We start from the raw sequence: 22,582 nt of genomic DNA on the forward strand, positions 1-22,582 counted from the left end.
TGCACAAGCTCAGCTCTGGCAAACAGGTGCGGGAAGAAGAAATTGGGAAGAGCCTCTATTCCTATTCAAATCAGGGAGAGGCAGAGGAGAATTAGAGAGCTGCACACCAAAGGAAGGGATTTGCCAGAGCCTCCACTGTTGCTCTTGGAGACGGAGCCCTTTGCTACGTTGGAGCAAATCGGCAGAGACTCAGAATCAAAAAATGGCCCCTGTTCAAACTAGTTAACAGCCACAACGATAAAACCTCTCAATAACCTACTGTCACATGTCAGTGAAATTAACAACTCTCCGTCTCCAGAGAGGAAACAGTGTTGTTATATCTGACACAAAACGGTGCGGGGGAAACCTCTTCTATTTCTTTTTAACTAGGCTTACCATTCCCCTGGTCAGGATGGGGGATTCCCTTTCCAGAGCTACTGTTGTCCACCACTGCTTGGAGAGGTTGGGGGGGGGGGGTGTGTGTTTAAAAATCTACCGGTGTCACAAGCATGATAACATCGCCGTGATTTTAACCATAGATTTTCCAGTGATTCCTAGAGCTGCCCACCATCACTTCCGGGTTTCCCCTGGAAGTGAGGTCATCACACCTGTGCCACCAACCCTTCCACCGTGTTCCTGCTTTCCATTCTCCCACCAGTTGCCAGGCTCGACCCGACAACCCTATCCTTAACTTACCAACAAGGCTGTGATATATGTGAAGCCAGCAGCAGTCGAAACCAGGATCGGAATGGACCAGTCACTCCAATATCCCATTCGATTATATAAAAACCTGAAAGATAAAGGAAGGGATAGAAAGAGAGAGATTAGATGCTGGCTTTTAACCGCAGCTCTGTCTGACTGCACAGAGCTTAAACGGAGACAGGATTCTTTCCTCAAGCAAATCAAGTACAAGTAGAACAGGATATGAATCTGATACAGCTCGCGCACTCTGATAACCTTGGGATAGCGAGGAAAACCGGAGTGGCCATGCCTCTCCCGAGGCAGGCGGCCGCTAGTCAGCATGAACGAGTTCCACCACATCTTTCTCTCACATACAACTGTCCAGATACCATTTGTGCACCCCAAGCCCCACTTATCTCTAAGCAAAGATGTCGAGTTTTCCATTCCCAGAGGTGGCCAGGGCCGAACCTCATACCCGAGACTCAGACCGAATAAACTCAGCTTAGAACTAATCAAAGAAAAACAGATCCCTCCACCGTAGATTCAGATTTACAACAAATGAGGAGAAATGCAATTGAATTCCTCCATGGTTTTATGCCAGAGTGTGTTTTTTTCTAATTGGCTGTACTCTCTTGTGATGAGCTTATTCACTGCAAGATTAAGATGCCTCCTCTGAGAGATCTGTCCGCTTATGTCTGGGTAGAAGACACAGCCACTGTTCGCCTCGGGTAGGCCAACTGGGGTGTGTGTGTTGACCTCTAGGAAACTTCAATGGGGGCTTGAACTCTGTCTTCCCCCCCAAAGTTTATGCCCACGTCTAAGTCTACAGGGGTGACTTAAGCCGAATGCACACTTCCTTTTTGTTTCCGTGCCTTTTTTGCAACCATGGCGCTGTTCAAGCAGATACTCACACGCTTTCCCATTCCGCGTGTTCCCCGCCATCACTAAGCCACAATTGCGCCTCCTTTCCGTACCATGTGATAATGGCGGAAATCTGTTTTTGCCCAGGGCTTCATAGCGCATTTGCAAAATAAAGAAAGGTCGGTATACCGCAAAACCTACTTTAGTGAGCAGCGGTTTGCGCGGGGAAAAAAACGGTCCCTGGAGAATGTGCATGTCACCAGCCAATTGTTAGAAAGTGGTCTGTGACGAGCAAAAAATGGGCCAGTCAAAGTTGAGGGGGAGGGAACCTTGACATTTCTTAAAAGTCGGAACATCGGTATAGCGCAAAATTAACTGTTTTTTTTTAAAGGGAAGTGACGTGCGCCATCAATGCTGACGATGGAGGAGGGAACCGCCCACTATAACACTTTACTCAGTGGCGTGTGGAGAACTGATTGCGCCACGAAGACGCACTGGGAGGGTGAATGTGATGATGCACAGCGCGATAGTGGAATGAACCCAACTGCCATGACTGCGCAAATAAGCGGATGGTGAGTGCCTGACTGGGGCTGAATCAACCCAGATCAGGGCCAAATTGGCTCGGATCAGGCCTTTGCAGAGCTCAGCAGCACTCCCGTGCTCCATAGCAGTCCAATCCAGGCTGAATCGGCCTGAATCGGGGACAAATCGGCCCGGATCAGGCCGCTGCAGAAAAGGTGAGCACTCCTGAGCTCTGCAGCGACCCGATCCAGCCCAGTTCAGGCCCGAATTGGGCCGATTCGATCCCCTACAGAGCACGAGAGCACTGTCAGGGTGGCCTTTGGTCTGCACGATGTTGTTACTTCCTGGAAGTGACATCATCACGCGGGCCAGAAGCACACACGAAGACCAGGTAGGTGCCAGGCCTGCCATCTCCCACCTGGGCAGTGAGGCGACCTGGCAACCCTATCTCTAACCCCAAATAAAGATTCAGCCACATACAGTAAGAATCCAGCCTGAGAGAGAACAGAAGCGTTGGCAAGCAAATACCTAGAGCCACGGAGGCCCTGTCCCTATAAATCAGTGCTGCAAACAGTACCTGCCCCAAGTTGGGGCTGAAAATGTCAAATTTGCATTTAAATAGAGTCACACTTCCTCATAAAACTCACGAAAGCTGAGGTTTTATTAAAGAGGAAAAACTCCGGCGAGCCACCGTATAAGGATCAAATCAAACTGCCAAGAAGCACGTCAGGGGAATGTGAAATGCGGAGACCAGAAATGTAATGACAAGCACATTTCTGGGCTTTGTTGAAGACTGCAGACGCCTGGAAGCAGCAAGCCCACAAGATGGGACGAGGGGACCAGAAAAGCCGGGTTGGGGGAGGAAGAGAAGATGGGCTGCTGATGCCACAGCAGAAAGAGTCACAGCAGAGTCTGGTGAAGTCACAGGCTGGCCAAGGATGAACTTTGGATTCCTTGTGCAAAAATAAGTTTGCCATTAGCCCACCTATGGGAGTTAAACCCCCTGTCCTCAGCCCCAATCTGCTGCCCTCAAATAACTGAGAAGCAGGTGGGGGGGAAATGGCCTCCACCACAGACTTCAGATTGCAAGACCTGAGCAAAGCTGTTAAAGATAGTACAGTTTGGAGGTTATTAATGCATAGAGTCGCCGTAAGTTGGAAGCAAGTTGACAGCACATAACACACACACACAGTGATGCTCTAGGAATTTCCCCATGTCTCTATGGTCTTTACCATGGAGGTTAAAGGTAATTCCTAGAGCGACACCAGGAAGTGACAGGCAGCGTTGGCAACCCTGTATGTAGGGCCCATTGTGATTCCATGTTTCCTTCTATAAGAGCTGATCCTATGGAAAAGAAGGCATAGAATATAGCTACAGGTATAAACCACAGAGATTTTGCAGGAAAGATCCCCAAGCAGAATAGTGGTGGAGATGGTGAAGGGTCTGAGCTATGACCAGGCAGGCAACCTTCAGCAAGCTTAGTCTGGTTAGTCGTAAAGGTGCTACTGGACTCTTTTCTATTTTGCTACTACAGACTAACACGGCTAACTCCTCTAGATCTTTAGCAAGGTGCACTCTCTCACCCCCAGTTTGCAATATATGGGTATTACTGGCCTACTCTGTAGGCCTGTTGTAAATCAAATATTATATTGCAATGCACTATCTAAAAAATAAGCATTATCAACTATTGAAGACTCGCATGACTTCTGAAAGATCTGAAGCTCTCGTCATGCCTCTCGTTTATTTTAAACACGCATCAAACCTCTCGGGGAATTTCCTACATGTTCCGAATCCTTTGATCTGCCTGCTCGAATCCACCCCCTCTTCCTGTTTTCTCTTAAGATGAATGTGAGACAGGGAAGAGCACAGTGCGAAGTACAGTGTTGTGGTAAAGCAAGTCAGATGTGAAACTGTTAAGCGTGATGGGAAGTGTAGCTTTCAAGGTGTGCAGCAATGAGGGAAAGATCGCAACAGCGCTCCCCTCCTTCCTCAATAGATTTTCCCTCGAGTCCTTTATGGGGATTATAATCTTCTGATGAATAGATCTATAGATCCTCAGAGTGTGCATGTACAGTAAGCCATCTCTGCAGTAGCTAATCGGGGCAGGCAAGAGACAGGCACCAGGGCAAAGCTTGCAAACAGAAACGTGGAGAGAGTGCAAGGAGCACAGGCCTTCTTAGTGGGAAATGCGCAAATCGACCAGCTGGTGGCAGCGTAGATACCCAGAAACAGAAGCGAGGAACCCCTTGGAAGTTGGGTGGGCTTGGGAGAGTGGTGGGCTGACAGGAGGAGTCCCTGGACAGCCGTTTAGTATCTCAACCTCCCAGACAGCCCAAAGCAGAATGGTGCTCACAGATCAGTGGGGCAACAAGCACCAAGAAATAGCCCACAAGGTGGGACAATGCAGACATGGGACGGATCTTATTTAGGACAGTTATGGGGAGGTCTAAATATTGCCCAGGCATGGGAGTTAACCAAAGCAGGGGATAGATTCCTCTATGGCTCCCAGCTTTGGCTTGGGCAAATTCTGAAGATTTGGGAGCAGGGCATCGAGAAGGCGGTGTTTGGGAGGTATTTCAGCAGGGCTGTAATGCCTAGAGTTAGAAGCTAACCTGTTCTCCAGGATAACTGATCTCCGGAGTCTGTAAATAAGTGGTCACAGATCCAGAGAAGTTAGCCGTGTTAGTCTGTAGTAGCAAAATAGTAAAGAGTCCAGTAGCACCTTTAAGACCAGGGCTCATTTGGAGGGGGAATGCACCAGAACGGCGTTCCTGTAGATCTGAAAAGAGGTCATGGGGGTTTTGGCCTCACCCACGTGATTCCTTTTCCTCCCCACTGCCTCCCCTACAAAGGAGGGTAAGCTTCTGCTTTAAATTCATTCTGCTGCTTTATTTTCATTTGTGACTCGTGAGTGCGTGCATGCAAGCAGAGCTGCTGGGTCTGGCTCTGCAGAGGAGGGTAAGCTGCTTTGAGTTCATTCTGCTTTATTTTCATTCGTAACTAGTGCGTGCGTGCATGCAAGCAGGGCTGCTGGGTCTGGCTCTGCAGAGGAGGGTAAGCTGCTTTGAGTTCATTCTGCTTTATTTTCATTCGTAACTAGTGCGTGCGTGCATGCAAGCAGGGCTGCTGGGTCTGGCTCTCCAGAGGAGGGTAAGCTGCTTTGAGTTCATTCTGCTTTATTTTCAGGAAATACCTGGAGATTTTTGGGGAAAGGGGCCTGAGGGGTGGGCGTTGCCTTCTGACACACTTCCGGTGATGTCGGGGTGTGTGGCATCTGCTGATGAGATATGCTAATGAGTTCCTGCAGTTCTTTTTCTACGAAATGACCCCTGTTTAAGACTAACCAACTTTACTGTAGCATAAGCTTCCAAGAACCACATCTCTCTTCATCAGACTCTTTACTATTTTGTAAATAAGAGGTATTTCCAGGAGGACTCCAGGCGCCCGCTGGAGGTTCCCAACTCTAGATTCTTTCTTCCGATCTTCAGCGATATTCCCAAATTCACGTTTTTGCTTCCTCCTTCATGGGTGAACCGCTGTGACTCACACCCATGGAAAAAGGTAAATGGAGGGTGGGTGCTGCTTATTACCCCCCCCCAAACACTGATCTCATGCAGGATTACCAGAAGCATGCATTATACCGCAGGGATCCTTCCCTCCAAAGACCCCTTTTTGACGGCAGATACTTGGCTGATCTGGATCATACCAAGGGCCAGAGAAACACAACCGATTCTGAGCATCATGTCACACCCAAGAGTGACCACAAACACACACACAGAATGCAAGGGTGCTATGCCAATAGAGTCCAGCTCAGTCCCTGCTGATGTGTCTCATGGAGGATAAAGGATGCAAATTTTGCTCTAATTAAACATCAAGGAACAGAAAAGAGGCTCTCAAAAAGGGATGCCGAACCACCCCGGCTTTCTATGTGCAAGTCAGGAAGCCGCCTGCTGCCGCTCGCAAGAGACAGATGCTGTTTTTCCTTCCAGTGAGCTTCTTGAGTGGGTCCTTCCCTGATCCCCCGCCCGCGTGTTATCAGCTAACACACCTGCGATGCTCTTAAACACCCAGGCTTAGGGGAAATGACATTTCCTGTCTCCCCCAGGATGAGCTTTGTGGTAATTGGGTAATTCTGCCGTGTTACTATTTCCTCCGCGGTGATTTTGCTATAGAATGTTATGCTATTTTTAACGTCGTGTTGCCTCCGAGTTCAGTTAATAGCTGATCTCTAGCATTCAAGCATGCTTACTGGTGCTATCTCCGAGCCTGTCCCAAAGACTCAGGAGGGCTAAGGAGGACCAGAGAAAGAGGGGAGGGAAAAGTCCGGATAAAGTATGAAATGCTATAAACCAGAAGTTGCCCCATATTGGCAAACCACCACATGACTAAGCCAGCCAGCCCGCAGAAAACATAACAGCACTCCAGCTAAGGCTTTGGCAAAACTCCAAGAAGGAAGTTCCCAGATTGGGGGAAGTAGCTAAGAATGTTTGTCTATGGGATTTGGCATACAGCTGCCCCTTAAACTGAACACTGAGGTTCTCACGGTATCAGGTTGTCCATAGCAGGGAAGGCCACTGGGCATTCTGGCTCTTGGGCAGCATGGTGGCAGCAACAGGCCGAAGCTCTAATGTCCTGCCCCCCCAGTTTACCGCTCATGGCCACCTCTTCACCTTGTCCCATGGTAGAACAATCCAGGGAGCTGTGGAACACGCCACAATGCAGTCACACGCAATTGAAGCAGGCACGTTTCAGAAATGCAGCCAAACCAGACTCGTTTCTTCAGTCTGCCAACTTTGCTTTCTCGTGGTGCCAAATCTGGATGCCGCCTCCTTAGCCCCAAGACACAGCCTTGATCATCATGAGGCCAGGAAGAGTTCGGCCGGTTAATACAGTTCGCCCTCAACGCCGAGAGTAGCAGGCAAGCTCTACTCAGGGGTCATTTAGTAGAAAAAGAGCTGGAGCAACTCATTAGCATAACTCAATAGCATATGCCACACCCACTGGCATCACCTATCCTGGCTGTTTTGGACCCAATCCTGGCCATTCAGGGCCCCAAATGGCAAAAAGTGCTGAAAATGGCCGTAAAGGAGCTCAAAATGGTTAGGATCGGGCCGCTGCTGAGCGAGAGAGTGATCCACCACCCGTCAGAGGCCCGATCTGGGCTGTTTCGGCCCCAATCCAGGCCAAAACGGGCCCAAATGGCCGACAGTCAGGTGAGCAGGGCCACCTGACATGTGACCTCTTTGGGGAACTGCGTTCCTGTGCATTCCCCCTCGAAATGAGTCCTGGCTGTACTCAATGCAAACCTCTGACAAGCTGAAAATCTATGAACTTTTCTCCCTCAAAGCATCCCTCATATAAAATATGTCCCCAGGAGAACCGGCCTCAGGCACATTGTCTGTTTCACATCATCATCTGCCAGCAAAAGATATTTGCTTCCTTAAGCAGTTGGAGCAATTGCCTCTCAATGACTTGAACAGACACTTTGCTTACGAACAAAAATTGCAAAATCATCGCCTCGAGGTGTCTTCGATAACATCTGACATGCAAGCTCAAGAAGGAAAAGGAAGCCACTGCCCAAGATGTTTGGGCTGGGCTTCTGCAACCCTCTGTGTCAGCATCCAGGCAGAGAAGGGAACAGCAGGACTGAGGTAGCATTTCTGAAGTGACCTTTTCGAAGCACAGCAATAGAAAAATGTGCTTTGGTGCATACACAGGCACCCCAGTTTCAAACCCCGGCCCCTCCAAAGGGTCTCATCTTAGGTGGCAGGGCTTGGGACAACCTCAGCTTAGAACTTGGCAAAACTACTCCAATCGAATTCCACAACTCTGGCCTAGATAATCCAACAGCCCAACTGGGTCAAGTATTACCAGCTGGAGCTCCAGTCTGCTTAACTCTTGCACTTAAAATCAGAAGAAACTCAAAAGTGCGCACCCACCTGGAGTCCACTGTGTTGACTACATATGCAGTGTATGTGTGCATTAATTTACTTGTTTGTGGGACGGGCCTGTGGCTCTAGGGTCAAGTACACACTGGGCATGCAGAAAGTCTCAGTGTTTGGTTCCTGCCTCCTCTGTCAAGGAACCTCTGGCAGCAGACATTGCAAAAGTCCTTTCTTGGACAGAGACTCTGGAAAGCTCCTGCTAGAATAAACATTAAGCTAGAGTAGACAAACGTTCCGCCTCAGAAATCAGGCAGCTTTATTGGTTTATATGTACTTAAAAGGGTTTTATGCTTTATGATGTCTTTGTTTTTGATATAAAGGCCACCAGTGGCAGGGCGGGGAAACAGTCAACAGCAACACGGCAACATGCATCTTTGCAGTGTGTGGCAGCATCTATAGAGAGAAACCATGCAATTCTGATAGCTTCGAAAGGGGATCCAAAAAGGGTATTTGCCACAACATCTAAATGGAATACACCTCTGAAAAACAGGTGCCTGGGGCCAAGTCACAGTGGATGGATGATGCTTTCAGGACTAGGAGTTTTTCTATATGAGATTGCTTATACAAGGATGCTCAAGTGTAGGAAGATGCAATGTTAGCCAGGAAGCATAGTTTAAAAAGACAGAGCCGGCAGAGATTGCTTCTCAGAGGGTTTGTTAATTTCATCTCCTCCTCCTGGTAGGTTGTCAATTTCACCTCTCCAGTCTAAAACTGTGTGGGATCACAACCAGAGGGCAGCCAGGAATGGAAATGGGCTGGAGCTGCCTTCCAGAGCTGGGCTTGGAGAGGTTAAAATGGGCTGAAGTTTCCCTTCTGGCATTTCACAGCCCCTTCACACAGCTCCAGTGTATAGCAAACCCTTTGCCCTGCCTCCGGCTCTGTCTTTTTAAACTACCCTTCCTGGCTACCGTTGCATCTCCCGACACATGTTCTTCACGTGTCAGATGTCTTACGTAGAAAGACTCCGAGTCTCTCTAAGTGAGAGTGGATGCCTCTTGACTAAAGTCATGCATCCCCGTGGCCCTGAAACCTACCGCTGCTTCCTGTCCATCGGCTACATTAATGCCCACCCAGACACTAAATATTGACAAGGAAATTTGCTTTGCAAATGCTTCATTCCCTTTAGAAGCCATCAGGGGAGGAAAATTCCCACTCTCTTGGTTGTCCATTATGCAAAACTGAATTATTCAAGAGGGCTTTTAACTCTGGAGATAGGTCTGTCCCGTAAGAAATCGATCAGATGGAAGTCTTGGTAAAGGGACAGGGCCTGCAGACTATACTTCTGGGTACTATCAGTTGGTGTAGATATGCTCCTACTGAGATTTAATATGTTTTGTTTCTGCTACATTTCATGCTTATATTCAGTTTATGCTTGTTTTCAAATGTCTGTGATCCACACCCCATTGTATTGTGGGATTTACCAACCGTTGATTGTGTTGACTTACACTGTGATATCTGATCTGAGTTTCAGTGAGGTGAACTACAAATAACTTAAATGAATGAAAGAAATTTCAAGATTAGCTCTTCAATTAAGTATTTTGGGGAGAGGTTAATTGATGGTGATTTCTAAGAGAGAAGGAGAGGGAAAGGTCCAGAGCAATTGGGGTACCCAAGCTTTTTGAACCTGTGGGCCCTTTTACAATTCTGACACGGGGTGGTGGGAGCAATAATAAAATGGCCGCCACAGGAGATAGAGCCAACCACAAAATGGCTGCCACATAGGGTTGCCAGGCCCCCTCAACCTCCCGGTGGGGGGATAGGGGCCTGGCACTTACCTTGGAGGAGAGGGGGGTGCCCATGGGTAAAGCGCACGCACACGTGCGCCCCCACAAGCACAATGATGTCAGTTCGAGAGTGACGTCATCACGCGGCCCCTGGGAGCGCGCCCACTCTCCACAGGAGCTCAAAACAGGCCCGATCTGCAACAAAACGGGCCCGTTTTGAAGCGCTGCAGAGCGCAGGAGCGCTCCTGTGCTCCACAGCACCCGAAAACGGGCCCGTTTTGCCGTGGATTGGGCCCGTTATGAGGCACTGTGGAGCGCAGGAACGCTGCGCTCCGCAGCGCCTGAAAACAAGCCCGTTTTGCCATGGACCAGGCTTATTTTGAGGCTGCGCTCCACAGCGCCTCAAACCAGGCCTGATCCGTGGCAAAACAGGCCCAAAACAAGTCCGAGTGCAGGAGCACTCCCGTGCTCCGCAGTGGCACCGATCTGGGCCAAAATGGGCACGAGCCCAGTGGCTGCTGCACACAAGAGCGCGCAGCACAGCGGGGGAGCATGCACGGAAGGAGCACACCTCCCCCGCTGGTTAGGTAAGTGGGGCAGAGTGTGGGGAACGAGGGCAGGGGATCCCCTGCCCCTACCGGGGTCTGGCATCCCTACTGCCACAGGAGGTGGAGCCAACCACAAAATGGCTGCCACAAGAGGCGGAGCCAACCACCCAATGTCAGGAAGTGAGGTTATGAATAATTCTAATAGTTAACTCTTCGATATTTCAGGCAGGAGCTGTAATAGGATGCCTTTTAAAATGAATATATCATTTAAAAATATTTTCTTTCATACACCCAGATTATCTACAGTTAAGCAGTGAAGATTCTTGTGCTGTGGTGGCAGCTGCTGCCAAAACAAATTTTTAAAAATCTTCTCAATCAGAAGCCCTGCTGGGCAGGTGGCAGGAAAGGTGTTGGCGGGTGCCACGGCACCCATGGGTGCCAACGTTGGGGACCCCTGGCTTAGATCTCCCCAAAGGTCAAAATCCACCCACTGGCCATCACCGTCTACCCCTTCCCCTACTTACCAGTTGATTTCATTGTAGTCATTGTGAACTTCCCACCAGAAATAAAACCACACGAGCGTCAGGAAGAAAGTGAAGGTGAGGATTAAGAACCACAAGCGTTCCCACTGTGGAGACAAGAAAAATACATTTAAGGGGGGGAAAGATTGATAACACAGGTGTAATTGTTAGAGATGGTAAACTCATGTCTGTACAACATCACTTTTGGGGACTCACGTCTGTTATCTAGAGCATTATCTAACCACTTTCTCCTCTCCTGCATTTTGTCCCAACAACCCTGTGAGGTAGGTTAAAGTGAGCGAAGGTGACTGGCCTCAGGCCGCCCAAATGAGCAGAGCTGGAATCTGGACCTAGGACTCACATCACTGAATGCTCCCCTATACAACACAAAATCCTCTCAACTGAGAAATCTAGTCTATCAGGGGAAATTAGCCCTGGCCTAGACTCCTCCTTGACACTCTAGGTTTCTATATGCAGGGAAGTTATTTTGTACAGAGCAGCATCACGTGACACAGACACCCCCTGCACACATGCACACATTTTTGTGGTCTGGAAGTCCAAACACAGGTTATTGCCCTTGCTGAGAACTCAGCCCCCAGGCTCACAGGGGAACGACAACCGAGACAGCAGCATTTAAATGTCGGACAAACAATTTATACTTGATTTATGCTAAATAAACACCAAAGCCATAATTATCACACTGAGCAAACAAAAATGTACCAGCCACTTCCATGACTGACAAAAAGGGCTTAGAGTTATTGCTGCAAGGTGACTCCGGAGATATACTGCAGAAGAGGAAAAGATGAAGGGCCGTTCTGACAGCAACCCCAACTCTGCATTGGGCTGCAGGGCAAATGTGGACCCCCTGACCAAACATGAGATGGTGAGATCTTAGGGGGCGGCAGAGCCCCACATCCTTCAATGCAAGGTTACACAAATGACCTTTGATTAAATTTGCTTGGATAGAGAGAACCCAAACAAAGAAGACAGCAATGTTTGATCGATAACCCAAGAAAGAGATTTTCATTAGCATTTTGCATCTATACCCGAGCATCCCGTTTGACTTGCCAGGGGACGCCCCACTGGGCCATCCATCTTTCAGCTAAGCAGCTCTGATGGAGCGCCACTGGGGGGGGGGACACCCAATAGCTGGCTGCTGAAAAACCAAGACAAATGCCTGCACAGCCAATCCGTATTTTAGACAAAATTGGATGTCTCTATCTCTGGAAGCTGCCGTAGAGGGACGGGGCTTTATAAAAAACAGACACAGTTAATGGAAGACCTGATCTATGTGCCTCGGGAACTGAATATTACACAAGCCCACAACTGAGAATTTATGTCATTCAATTTGCTATCTGGGAGCCGTACATCTAGGGTCAATAGAACAGTGGCAGCTTTACAACTTTATAAATTTTCCAGCTAGGTGCAGTACTGGCCACCCCATCCTAGACGTGATATAGTAGCTGCCTAGCCCCTCGTTTTCTTTTTTATGACGATTTTTCAGCCACCCCGTCCAAAAAGCTTTGCAGGAAGGATAAACGGGATGAATAGCTCCAAACCCAGCATCAAGTGAGCGAAATGTCAGAAAACGCTCATCTCAAAATGTGCTTAGGAGGTGCTAGAAAGCTTGGAAGGTGCTTTGTCCAGTATGAAGCAAACAAATAACTTGGTCCTTCTCCTAGCTCGAGGATTAGGAGCAGAGGGAAAGAAGAGATCAGAATTCTAACCTTTACCGGGAGGCACATAGATATGGTGAGGATTTCTCTCATCCGTTTTGAGTGTGTCTCAGGCAAACACGAAGTAAAAGATTCCCCCTATCCAAATCCACTGCCTTTGCCGAAGGAGATACAAAGGGGAGATGCAGGAAAGATTGCAAAATGTTGTCTGGCTCCAAAGCCAGCCAAAAAAGGTGCGTGCTCCTGACAATTCATGCTCACCCATTTTCACAACAGCATCGAGGATAAAGAAGAACATGGTAATGGGCTCTTCAACAGGGTAATGGACAACTTTTGGCCTTCTCTGCTAGCCAAACCCAATAGCCCGTCCTTCAGATCAAGCTGGAATTCTGGCATTCCTGGCCAAACCCATGCCCCAACAAAGCTAACGTCAATTATTGCAAAGGTCAGGTCCAGATTCTTAGGGTTCCCAGGTTTGACTCCTTGCCAACCGATCTGCCAATGATTGGTGGGAGGTGGCAAGCCCCCTGGAGGTTGCCTGCCACCGGCAGGCACCCCGGGAACACATGCGGTTCTCAGGTGTGATGTTGTCACACCAGCTGCACAAATGATCCCACATATCATTTGGGGTTGATCTTGGCCCCAAATGGGCCGAATGGGTCCCACGCAGAGCGCAGGAGCACTCACACATCTGGCGCAATGATGTCACCCCCCAGAAATGACATAATTGTGCATGCGCCGAGAGCGTACACCAGAAAACACACCGCCAAGTCACCCTCTCCCAGCAGGAGGGTGGAGGGACCTGGCAACCCTACAGATTCTACACCCTTTCAAGATTTCTGTCGCTATGTATCTCTGAGCACTCACTAACACCCCAACACAACTGCAGTTTAATTTTCTTCTATCGATTGCTTAATCTTTTTGGCATTTCAATCCGTCAGTCTTCAAACCTGTCGCACAACTAGGTGCCTGAGGATGAGGGAAGCAGTGGAGCCGCAATGGAATAATAAAAAAATACTTATAAACTACAAGATTGGTTGTTGAAATTAAAGGAAATCCATACTTTAGTGAAGTGAACCATTTATAGAAAAATAGAGATACTTATAGTGCAGAACTTCTATGGTGAAGAGTAGAGATGGGCACGAATCGAAATATGAACCAAAGTTCGTGATGAACCAGGCTGGTTTGTGGTTCGCGAACTGGTGTTTCATCAAAGCCCATTTCTGACAAACCGCCACGCACTTTAGGCTGGTTCGGTTGGTTCCGTTTGTCACTGTAGACAGCCTGGCGCTGATCAATCAGTTTCCTAGGCAACAGGGGATGGACTTCCTGCAGACCTTCTGCTAACCTGAATGTGACCTGCTGGCCCGGAAGTGACCTTCTGCTGGCCCGGAAGTGACAATTTGCTGACTAGGATGTGACATTTTCACGAACCAAATGAACCAGTTCGTTAACCAGGGCAGGTTCATGAAAGTTCGTGGTTCGTGAAATGTGACGAACCACAAACCTCACGGTTCGTTTTTTCTGGTTCGTGCCCATCTCTAGTCAAGGGCAATACAAAGAATGGAAATAGTACTGATATCGTCAAGTTGATGGTGAACAGTTTTATATGTTTATGGAGAAATGATGAGTGAACTTAGTTTGAGAATCTATTTTATAAACGTTGGTATCTTTTGTATATATTTGTATTCTGGTTATTTTAATGAATTTTAAAAAGTGGAGCCACTATGTTTTTTGGGGGGGGGGGTGGCATCTCTGGCAGCAATGAAAAGGGGATGGGGGAGAGATAAGGGAGACTTCTGAGGTAAATTTTGGGCGTATGGGTGTCCATATTCCACACTCTCTCTGGTCTCTCCATTTATTCGTTTAAACCCCGTTCAGCATTCCACAGTCAGTAAAAAGGAGAGACTCAAGCTTTATTTAACTGGCTGGTAGTGTGTAAGCTTTGCATTCCTAAAAATGGTTCTTATTTATAACTCTACACTAGTGATATGGTACTTAATTGTGAGGTAAGACGCAGATGGAACTGAACATTTATTTACAGAAAATAAGGTGTAGCACAGTAAAGGTTCTGTGTGGAATAATCTGTATGGAATGTACAACTGGCTCTCAACTGCATTCCCCAAGGGTTATACTTTTCCCCTTACTGTGAGCTAAAATGTTGTACTGAGCCTTAGTTAACCAAACACAAATACTGAGGGTAGATTTGATTCTTTTTTCAACTCTAACCTTTTTATCACAGCTGACAGGCTTGCCACTCAGGTACCAGCACTCTCCTTTACCTCACAGAGGTCCTAGTCATAGAACCTGTGTGCAGAAAGTTAGATTTGATGGGCCCTTCACAGGGTACTCGTTTACGACCATAAAACAAGTTTCCTTCCTAACTTTCCCACTTTCCCTCTGTCGGTGCAGGCAATGATACTACCCGGAGGGACAGAGCAAGAATTCACCAGCGTGATACAGCCAACAGACCTGGGAGAATCTGGCAAACCGCCAGGAGTCAATATTCCACAGTAGCACGTAAGATGAGCCAATTGAAAAAATATAAATATTTATATGGTCATGGTGGAGAGTACCGTTAAGTCATAGCTAACTTATGGCGACCCCTGGTGGGGTTTTCATAACAAGAGACTAACAGAGGTGGTTTGCCATTGCCTGCCTCTGCGACCCTGGTTTTCGTTGGAGGTCTCCCATCCAATTGCTAACCAAGGCTGACCCTGCTTAGCTTCTGAGATCAGGTTTGCCTGGGCTAGCCAGTTCAGGACAAACATTTATATAAATAGAGGTTCAAGAGTAAAATATACTCCCGCTGCCTTTATCTAAAATGGTAAAGAGCCCTCGGCAGGGTTTTTGAATATCAGGTCAGACCATTGGTATACCTACTCTGATGGGCAGTAGCTTTGATGTGGGTTTTAACTGGCAGGAGCCAGAAGCTATTAGTAAAGGGGGAAAATAAGCTATACAGAAGTGATTTATGGAGTCAGCCAGCTCTGGAACCTCTTTCAGGGCACTTGCTGTGCTCACAGAGAGATTATGATGCTATATCAGATTAAAGAACATATAACTCTGCAAGAAAATAGAAATTCGCCCAAACAATCTGCCTTCCCATGATATCAGCACAGGCTGCAGTTCTTTAAACTGCCTCGAACTTTCTTTGCTGATGATCCAGCAGGTTGCTACCAATCACAGAAAGCAGAACTGGGCCAGAGGAAAGAGTGATTTGACTCTACACGAGAACTTTGTATGTATACATGGGAAAGAGCGAAAAGGAGAACGGACACACAAATTGTACACCACAATGTCTCCACGAATTTATGCATATTTTTAAGCCAAACAGTGCAACCCAATTGAAGCCCGTTCAAATAAATGAGCTTAAACAGGAGTGACTGTGCACGGCATTCACATTAAAAAAATCTCCTCTGAAATTAGTAAAAATAAACTAGTGTTTTGCGGAGCCTTGTTCCAGCATAAATGGACTATGGGTCCCTTCATCAGCTGCACATTTATTTGTCTCTTTCATTTATGCCCCGTCTTTCTCTCCAGGGGGGACCCAAAGCAGTTTCCATCAATCTCTCCTCCATCTTATCCTCACAACGCCCCTCTGAGGTAGGTTAGGCTGCGAGTGTGCAACTGGCCCCAGGTCACTCAGCAAGCTTCCACAGCAGAGTGGGGATTCGAACTTGGGTCTCCCAGATCCTAGTTCAAACTGTAGGGGCACGGTGGTCTGTCTGTCTGTCTATGCCCCTTGCCAGAGAGAGAGAGAGAGAGAGAGAGAGAGAGAGAGAGAGAGAGAGAGAGAGAGAGAGAGAGAGGGAAAGGGAAAGGGAAAGACGGAGAGATGAGGCTTGGAAGGGAAAAAAAAATACAACTGGAAATTGTAAAGGGCCAGGAAATTCAAGGGCTGTGCAAGATGTAATTATATAAAATTCAAGCTTCATGAATAAAAAAAGGACAGAGGCTGTGCACAACGTCAGAAATGGGTGAGAACACCATTTCCTTCATTTAATGAATCCAAGCCTTAAAAGTCGCACTTAAAATGTGCGTGTGTTGTTCGATTTTCAACATCATCGTCTTCTGGATAATTGCTCTAACACCACAACATATATCTGGACCCGCAAGCACTCGTTTTATCCTGATGCGAACTCTCCTCCTACTCCACATCAAATGCTTTTCGCTTGATGAATCATTCTGCTCGTACAACTTGAGACCTCTAGGCTGGAACAAAGGAAGATTTGAGGGTGGTAAAGAGGACACCCCCCCTCCCAGCTCTGGCATTTCTCTGCTTTTCAAAGACATAATCACAGAGATGCACGGCACATCGAGAAAGGGTTTACTCCCATGTCAAGACTGCTTATAAGTGTATACTTAGGAACATTTTTAAAAAACTCCATTAATCTTAAAAACTCCATTAATCATTTTTTTAAAAACTCCATTAAAAACTCATCTGACGAAGAGAGCTGTGGTTCTTGAAAGCTTATGCTACAATAAAGTTGGTTAGTCTTAAAGGTGCTACTGGACTCTTCATTTAATAGTAAAAAGTTGTCAGCTATGCTAAGTCCAAAGGAAAAAAAAACAAAAACCCACAATACATACTACCCTTTTCTTAGGACCAACCAAATGACACGTAGAAGCGTGCAAGCTTTCGAGTCCTCCAGAACTCTTGGTCTGGCTAGATATTTTTTAAAAAATTAAAACCAGGAAAAGGAAAATGCTTCAGGGAGTGGTGTTAATCCGTGATGTAGTCTGCCCTGTGTATTCCACAATAGTTGAAGGGCTAAGGTTGCTATCCAGTATCACTGTTGTTTTTTTATGAACAAAAGGCAATGAAATGATTACATTCCATAGGAAATCACAAAGACAGCAAATGGTCCTTAAGAAACGCTGCAAAACTGTTTTGCAATTGACCGGTCACGCCTTCCACCATCAGACATCAGCGGGTTTTCCCTGGCGGCACCACAATTGTGGAATTCCCTGCACAGAGACACCGGTCAACCCTTCCTGTTTTTCAAAAGAGGGCGAAGAGAAGGCTACACACCATTGCAGAGAGCTTTGCTCTTTTTAAAGAAATGACCCACAGGCTCAGGAATCTTTATAGATGACTTGCTAATTTGGTTTCTGTTGCTTATATAACAGGCACAATTTCATGATCCGCTTGGAACTTGGAAAAACAGAATGATAAATAAAGCCATGGGTTAGAACAGAGGGCTGAGCCAAAGTTTTAACATTTTCTCCTTCCAATGATTTGCAATCATGCCCTGGGGGGGGCAGCATAAAGAGTTCTCCTGTCCATATTTTACCATCACAACAACCCTATAAAGTAGATTAGATTGAGATGGAGTCTGTGACCTGTCGAAGGGCACCCACTGAGAGTCATGGCAGAAAAGAGTTTGAACCCAGGTTCCCTAAACCAAGCCCTGCGCTAACCACTCTACTACACTGGCTGTCATTATTTTGATTACTTTGGGCAATTTTGATATGTTGAATTGGTCTTGTAAAAGCATCAATGTATGTTAAATTCTCGGCTCAAGAGATTTAAACAGCTGGGGAAGTCTTTTTTTAAAAAACAAGTTACCAAATCCTAGTTGAGGTTCAGCGGACTGCAGTTTCAGGAGGTAAGTGGGAAGTCACCAATCTCTACATGCCATGCTAGGAGCGGCAGTGTGGTATAGCGGTTAGCTACTGATGGGGGAGTCCCAGATTCGAACCACCACTCTGCCATAAAGCACCTTGGGTAACCTTGGGCTGGGGAGTCTCTCTCGCTCCAGCGCACACACCCTAATCTACCTCGCAAGGCTGTTGTGAGGATAAAATGAGTATAAGGGGGGGAAATGTACACTCCCTAAATTCTTTGGAGGAAGAGAGGGATAAAAACAAAGATTAGTCACCCTTTGTGACTTCACTATGCAAGAAACAGACACAGGAATTACATATACCCATGGCAACCTGCCTCCCTCACCTCTGATGAGTGACAGCAGGCTGTGCTTAAACTCTAGCAAAGAAAATGCATTTTGCACGTGCTTAGACAGTTACATATCTGCTGTTGGAGCCTGGCCCTGAAAAAAATATTCTGGGGTTAACTAGCAAACCGTGGCTCAGATTTGGAAACATACTCGACTTTTATTATTTTTCTGCCAAAATTATGGGTCGCATTTCCAACTCACACAGGAGCCCTCAAAACAATAGACAAAAATAACATTTGAGACTGCCCCTTGTTCTCACTTGCAGCACAGAAAAATCTTATGTTTAAAGGCAATGCAAACCCCTCTTACTGTGGCTTGTTTTATTTTATTTACTTCATTCACACTCTGCCTTTCTCCCCAGCTGGGCCCCAAAGCAGATTACATTGTTCTACTCTCCTCTGATTATCCTCATAATATAACAACAACAACCCTGCAAGGTAGGTTATGCTGAGGGAGAATGACTGCCCCAAGGTCAACCAGCCAGCTTCAATGGCACAGCAGAGACTTGAAACTGGGTCTCCCATTATCTTAGAGTCTCTCTACACAAGGTGCCTCGGCATGTCTTCGTCAGGTGTAGGGAGATGCAATATTAGCTGGGAAGCATAGTTTAAAAAGACAGAGCTGACAGTGATCGCTCCTCAGACAGTTTGTTAATTTCATCTTTGCCTCCCCAAAGGCTCTATCAATTTCACTTCTCCAGGCTAAAACTGTGTGAGACCACAACCAGAGGGCAGTGAGGAATGGAAATGGGCTGGAGTTGCCTTCCAGAGCCAGGCTTGGACCTGGAGAGGTTATAATTGTTTGAAGTTTCCCTTCTGGCATTTCACAGCCCCATCACACAGCTCCAGCATATAGCAAAGCCTTTTCCCTGCCGCTGGCTCTATCTTTTTAAACTACCCTTCCCGGCTAACATTGCATCTCCTGACACGCATTCATCATCTTATTCTTTTTATATTGCCAGGGCATATTCAAAGCGACATTCTAAAAGGCCTGTATCCAAAATAAATGTCATCCATCTAATTGGGCAGGATCTCAGCACTTGTCCGCTCTGAGTCCTGTTAAGCTGACGTAGGCTGGGCGTTCCCTGTTGAAACTTATTTTTAAAAACTTTTACTCTGCCTTGAGTCTACAGCCCATCAATTTCATCAGGCGCCACCCCGCCCTGAGTTCTAGTGCTACGGGACACTTGCCCATGCCTCCATGCAGTCTCACCCTTGCCACACTGCACCTTTATTTCCCCCAGGATTCCTGCAGTCCCTGTAGCAAATATCCCAACAAACATCATCTGGCAATGCAACATGGTTCACTTTCCCCTCCCCCTCTGAATATCTATTCTCAGCATTCTGTGTAGCTCAAAAGCTTGCTTCTTGCATCCTAGAAACCAGTCACCCCGAATGAGGGCACAACATGGCTTCTACTTCTTCCCCCCACCTCTTGTTCTGTGGGGCCCAGAAAGCTCTCAAGAGACTCTTGAATTCAAAGCAAATTCTGTGGGACTTGCCAAGTCAACAGGAGCCTGCTGGTTGAAATGCACCCTGAAGGTTCGAGAGAATTAGCAGAAGAGGGCAAAGGAGGACAAGAAGATCCGGAGGGAGGGATGGAACAGGCTTATTAGAGTGTCGTCTTGTTCGCCGGGCTTGATGCTTCTCGGCAGACACATCACTGAAGCAGAACCGGCACAGGGAGGGACAGGGCGGGCATGTGTCAACGGAAAAGGATGCGGAGAGCAAGACAAATGCCTTCTGCAGGGTGCATGGAAAAGGAGGCACGCAGGGAATTCTAATGCGGGGAACACGCTTGCCTTGGGACAAAGGAAGGAGTTCTTCACCCGTTCTTCCAAAATGGGACTTTTAACAAATGAACAACAACAACAAAAACTCTCCTCATAAAACTAGCAACCCACACTCTTCTCAGCACAATTAAACTTCTGGAACTCAAGGAGCGGTGAGAATGTGTCCTAATTTATTCATAGTCTTCTTCTCTATCTCTCCTCCTCTTCCTCAAGAGGATTTCAGGACAGCTACCAGACAGCTTCCCCTTTGGAGGAGAACACATAGAGGAGTTAAGTTTTTTTAAAAAAATGCAAGCTTTACAGTGGTGTAAAAGCAGAAACACTGGCAAACAAGAATAATCCTAAATCATGAAATCTAAATGCACCATTTCTCTCAAATGGTCATAGGGGTTCCAGTTTGGGAAATTCCTGGAGATTTGGGGGGATGCAGCCTGAAGAGGGTGGGTTTTGGAGAGGGGAGAGACTGCAATAGGGTATAATGCCATAGAGTCCACCCCCCCCCCCCAAGTAGCAATTTTCTCCAGGGTAACTGATCTCTGTTGCCTGGAGATCTGTCGTAATTCCAGGAGATCTCCAGCCACTACCTGGAGACTCACGAGAAGAGATAGCAAAAAGTTACAATAGTCATGAAAACCTAACGAAATAAAGATTTAGAAAAATTACACAATTATTCTTACTGTGATTTCATAATTCAAATTGCCACAAAATAAAGATTTAGAAAATTTACAAAATTATTCTTACTGTTATTTCATAATTCAAATTTGAATTATTTTTGTAATTTTTCTGAATCTTTATTTTGTTAGGTTTTCACACCTATTGTAACTTTTTACTACCTGGAGATTGGCAACTCTAACTGCTAGACCAGATAAAACTGGTTTCAGACTCCACTCTGGCAAGGTGGGCATGACGGAAGCTTCCAGCTTCTTACCAAAAATGCCTGCTGGCCTCAACCCCCCCCCCCCCCCACAAGCCACACCAACACCTATGGAGAAGTTTGCACAGTTCTCAGCCTTATTACGACATTCAGCACATTGAGGTGACCCAAGACTATGAACGGGGTGCTACAGAGGGCATATAAATGTTTTAATAATAAATAAATATATTTTGCGGGTCCCTACAACATTCACCACACCTGCCCATTTTTCACTCAGTACTTATTATCTCCCCCAACCTTTCTCCCCAGGAATCACAGCGGCAGAATTATAGTAATCGCTTTATGAGCAATTAACAAGTGAGAGCAGGCATTTCAAAGAGAGAAGCAAGCACACAGGCCCACAGGAAACCAGGTTCCCCACTGAATTTGACCTAGAGATCCACCTAGGGATCCTAGGTGCCCACCAGTGGTGGGCAATCTCCTGGCAGATTGCCTGCTGAGGTTTCAGGCCACCCAGCAATAGCCCACCACCGGCAGGCACCCTGAGCACAAGTGCAAGTGTGAACGTTGTCGGCAGATACGACGACATCGCTACTGGGAGTGTGCATGTGAAGATCTTCCTAGGCTGTTTCCACACAGCTTACCTTTGCTCGTAACGACCCGGAACATCGTGCAAAAAACATGGAAGATCGTGTTTTCTCGTGCAAGATTTGCACGACATCGTGTGACGTTGCACAAATCTCGCACGAGAAAACGTGATCTCTGCATTTTTTGCACGATGTTCTGGGTCGTTACGAGCAAAGGTAAGCTGTGTGGAAACGGCCCTGGTTAGTACCGGATCCCCGCTTCTGCCAGGGAGGGTATATAGACTGCCACTCCACACTTTCATGCTCTTCCTTACCCCCCAGCATGCTAACCGCAGTTTGGCTTCCACCATAGCAGGAGCTGGTACATATTGAGTAGGAATGTACACAGATCGGGAGAGGATGAGGAGCCGCTTGGCTCTTGTGGCCCTTTCTTACATGCCCAGAGTAACGCCGATCACCACTTTGGGGTCAGGAAGGAATTTTCCTCCAGAGTTTTTTTTTTTTTTTGCCTTCCTCTGGGCATAAATAACAACAACATTCATTTTATGTACCACCCTTCAGGACAACTTAACACTCACTCAGAGCAGTTAACAAAGTATGTTATTATTATCCCCACAACAATCACCCTGTGAGGTGGGTGGGACTGAGAGAGCTCTGAAAGAGCTGTGACTGACCCAAGGTCACCCAGCTGGCTTCAAGCGGAGGAGTGGGGAACCAAACCCGGCTCTCCAGATTACAGTCCTGCCGCTCTTAACCACTACATCAAACAGAGAGTATCACAATTAAGATGCTAACCAGTTAGGGAAAACAATCGTGACAGCTAACTAGATCATCTAATTCAAATATCAAAAATCGTTTAATAAAGCATTTAAGTCGAAACTGTGTCTAATTCACATTTTTTGTGTATCATAT

At 46.9% G+C, this 22,582-nt stretch overlaps 1 protein-coding gene across 4 annotated transcripts in view; it reads right to left on the reverse strand.

The window, feature by feature from the left end:
- Window positions 1-22,582, reverse strand: part of GDPD5 (glycerophosphodiester phosphodiesterase domain containing 5) — a 182,477-nt gene that overhangs the window by 53,161 nt on the left and 106,734 nt on the right. For all 4 annotated transcript variants that reach the window (XM_054974901.1, XM_054974903.1, XM_054974904.1 and 1 more), the window contains exons 3-4: window positions 10,785-10,888; window positions 676-769 (exon numbers count right to left, since the gene is read on the reverse strand). In XM_054974901.1, the coding sequence (XP_054830876.1) occupies window positions 676-769; window positions 10,785-10,888 (198 nt within the window). The remainder of the gene's footprint in view (window positions 1-675; window positions 770-10,784; window positions 10,889-22,582) is intronic.

Source organism: Eublepharis macularius, chromosome 3 (assembly GCF_028583425.1).
Source record: "Eublepharis macularius isolate TG4126 chromosome 3, MPM_Emac_v1.0, whole genome shotgun sequence".
Classification (NCBI taxonomy): domain Eukaryota; kingdom Metazoa; phylum Chordata; class Lepidosauria; order Squamata; family Eublepharidae; genus Eublepharis; species Eublepharis macularius.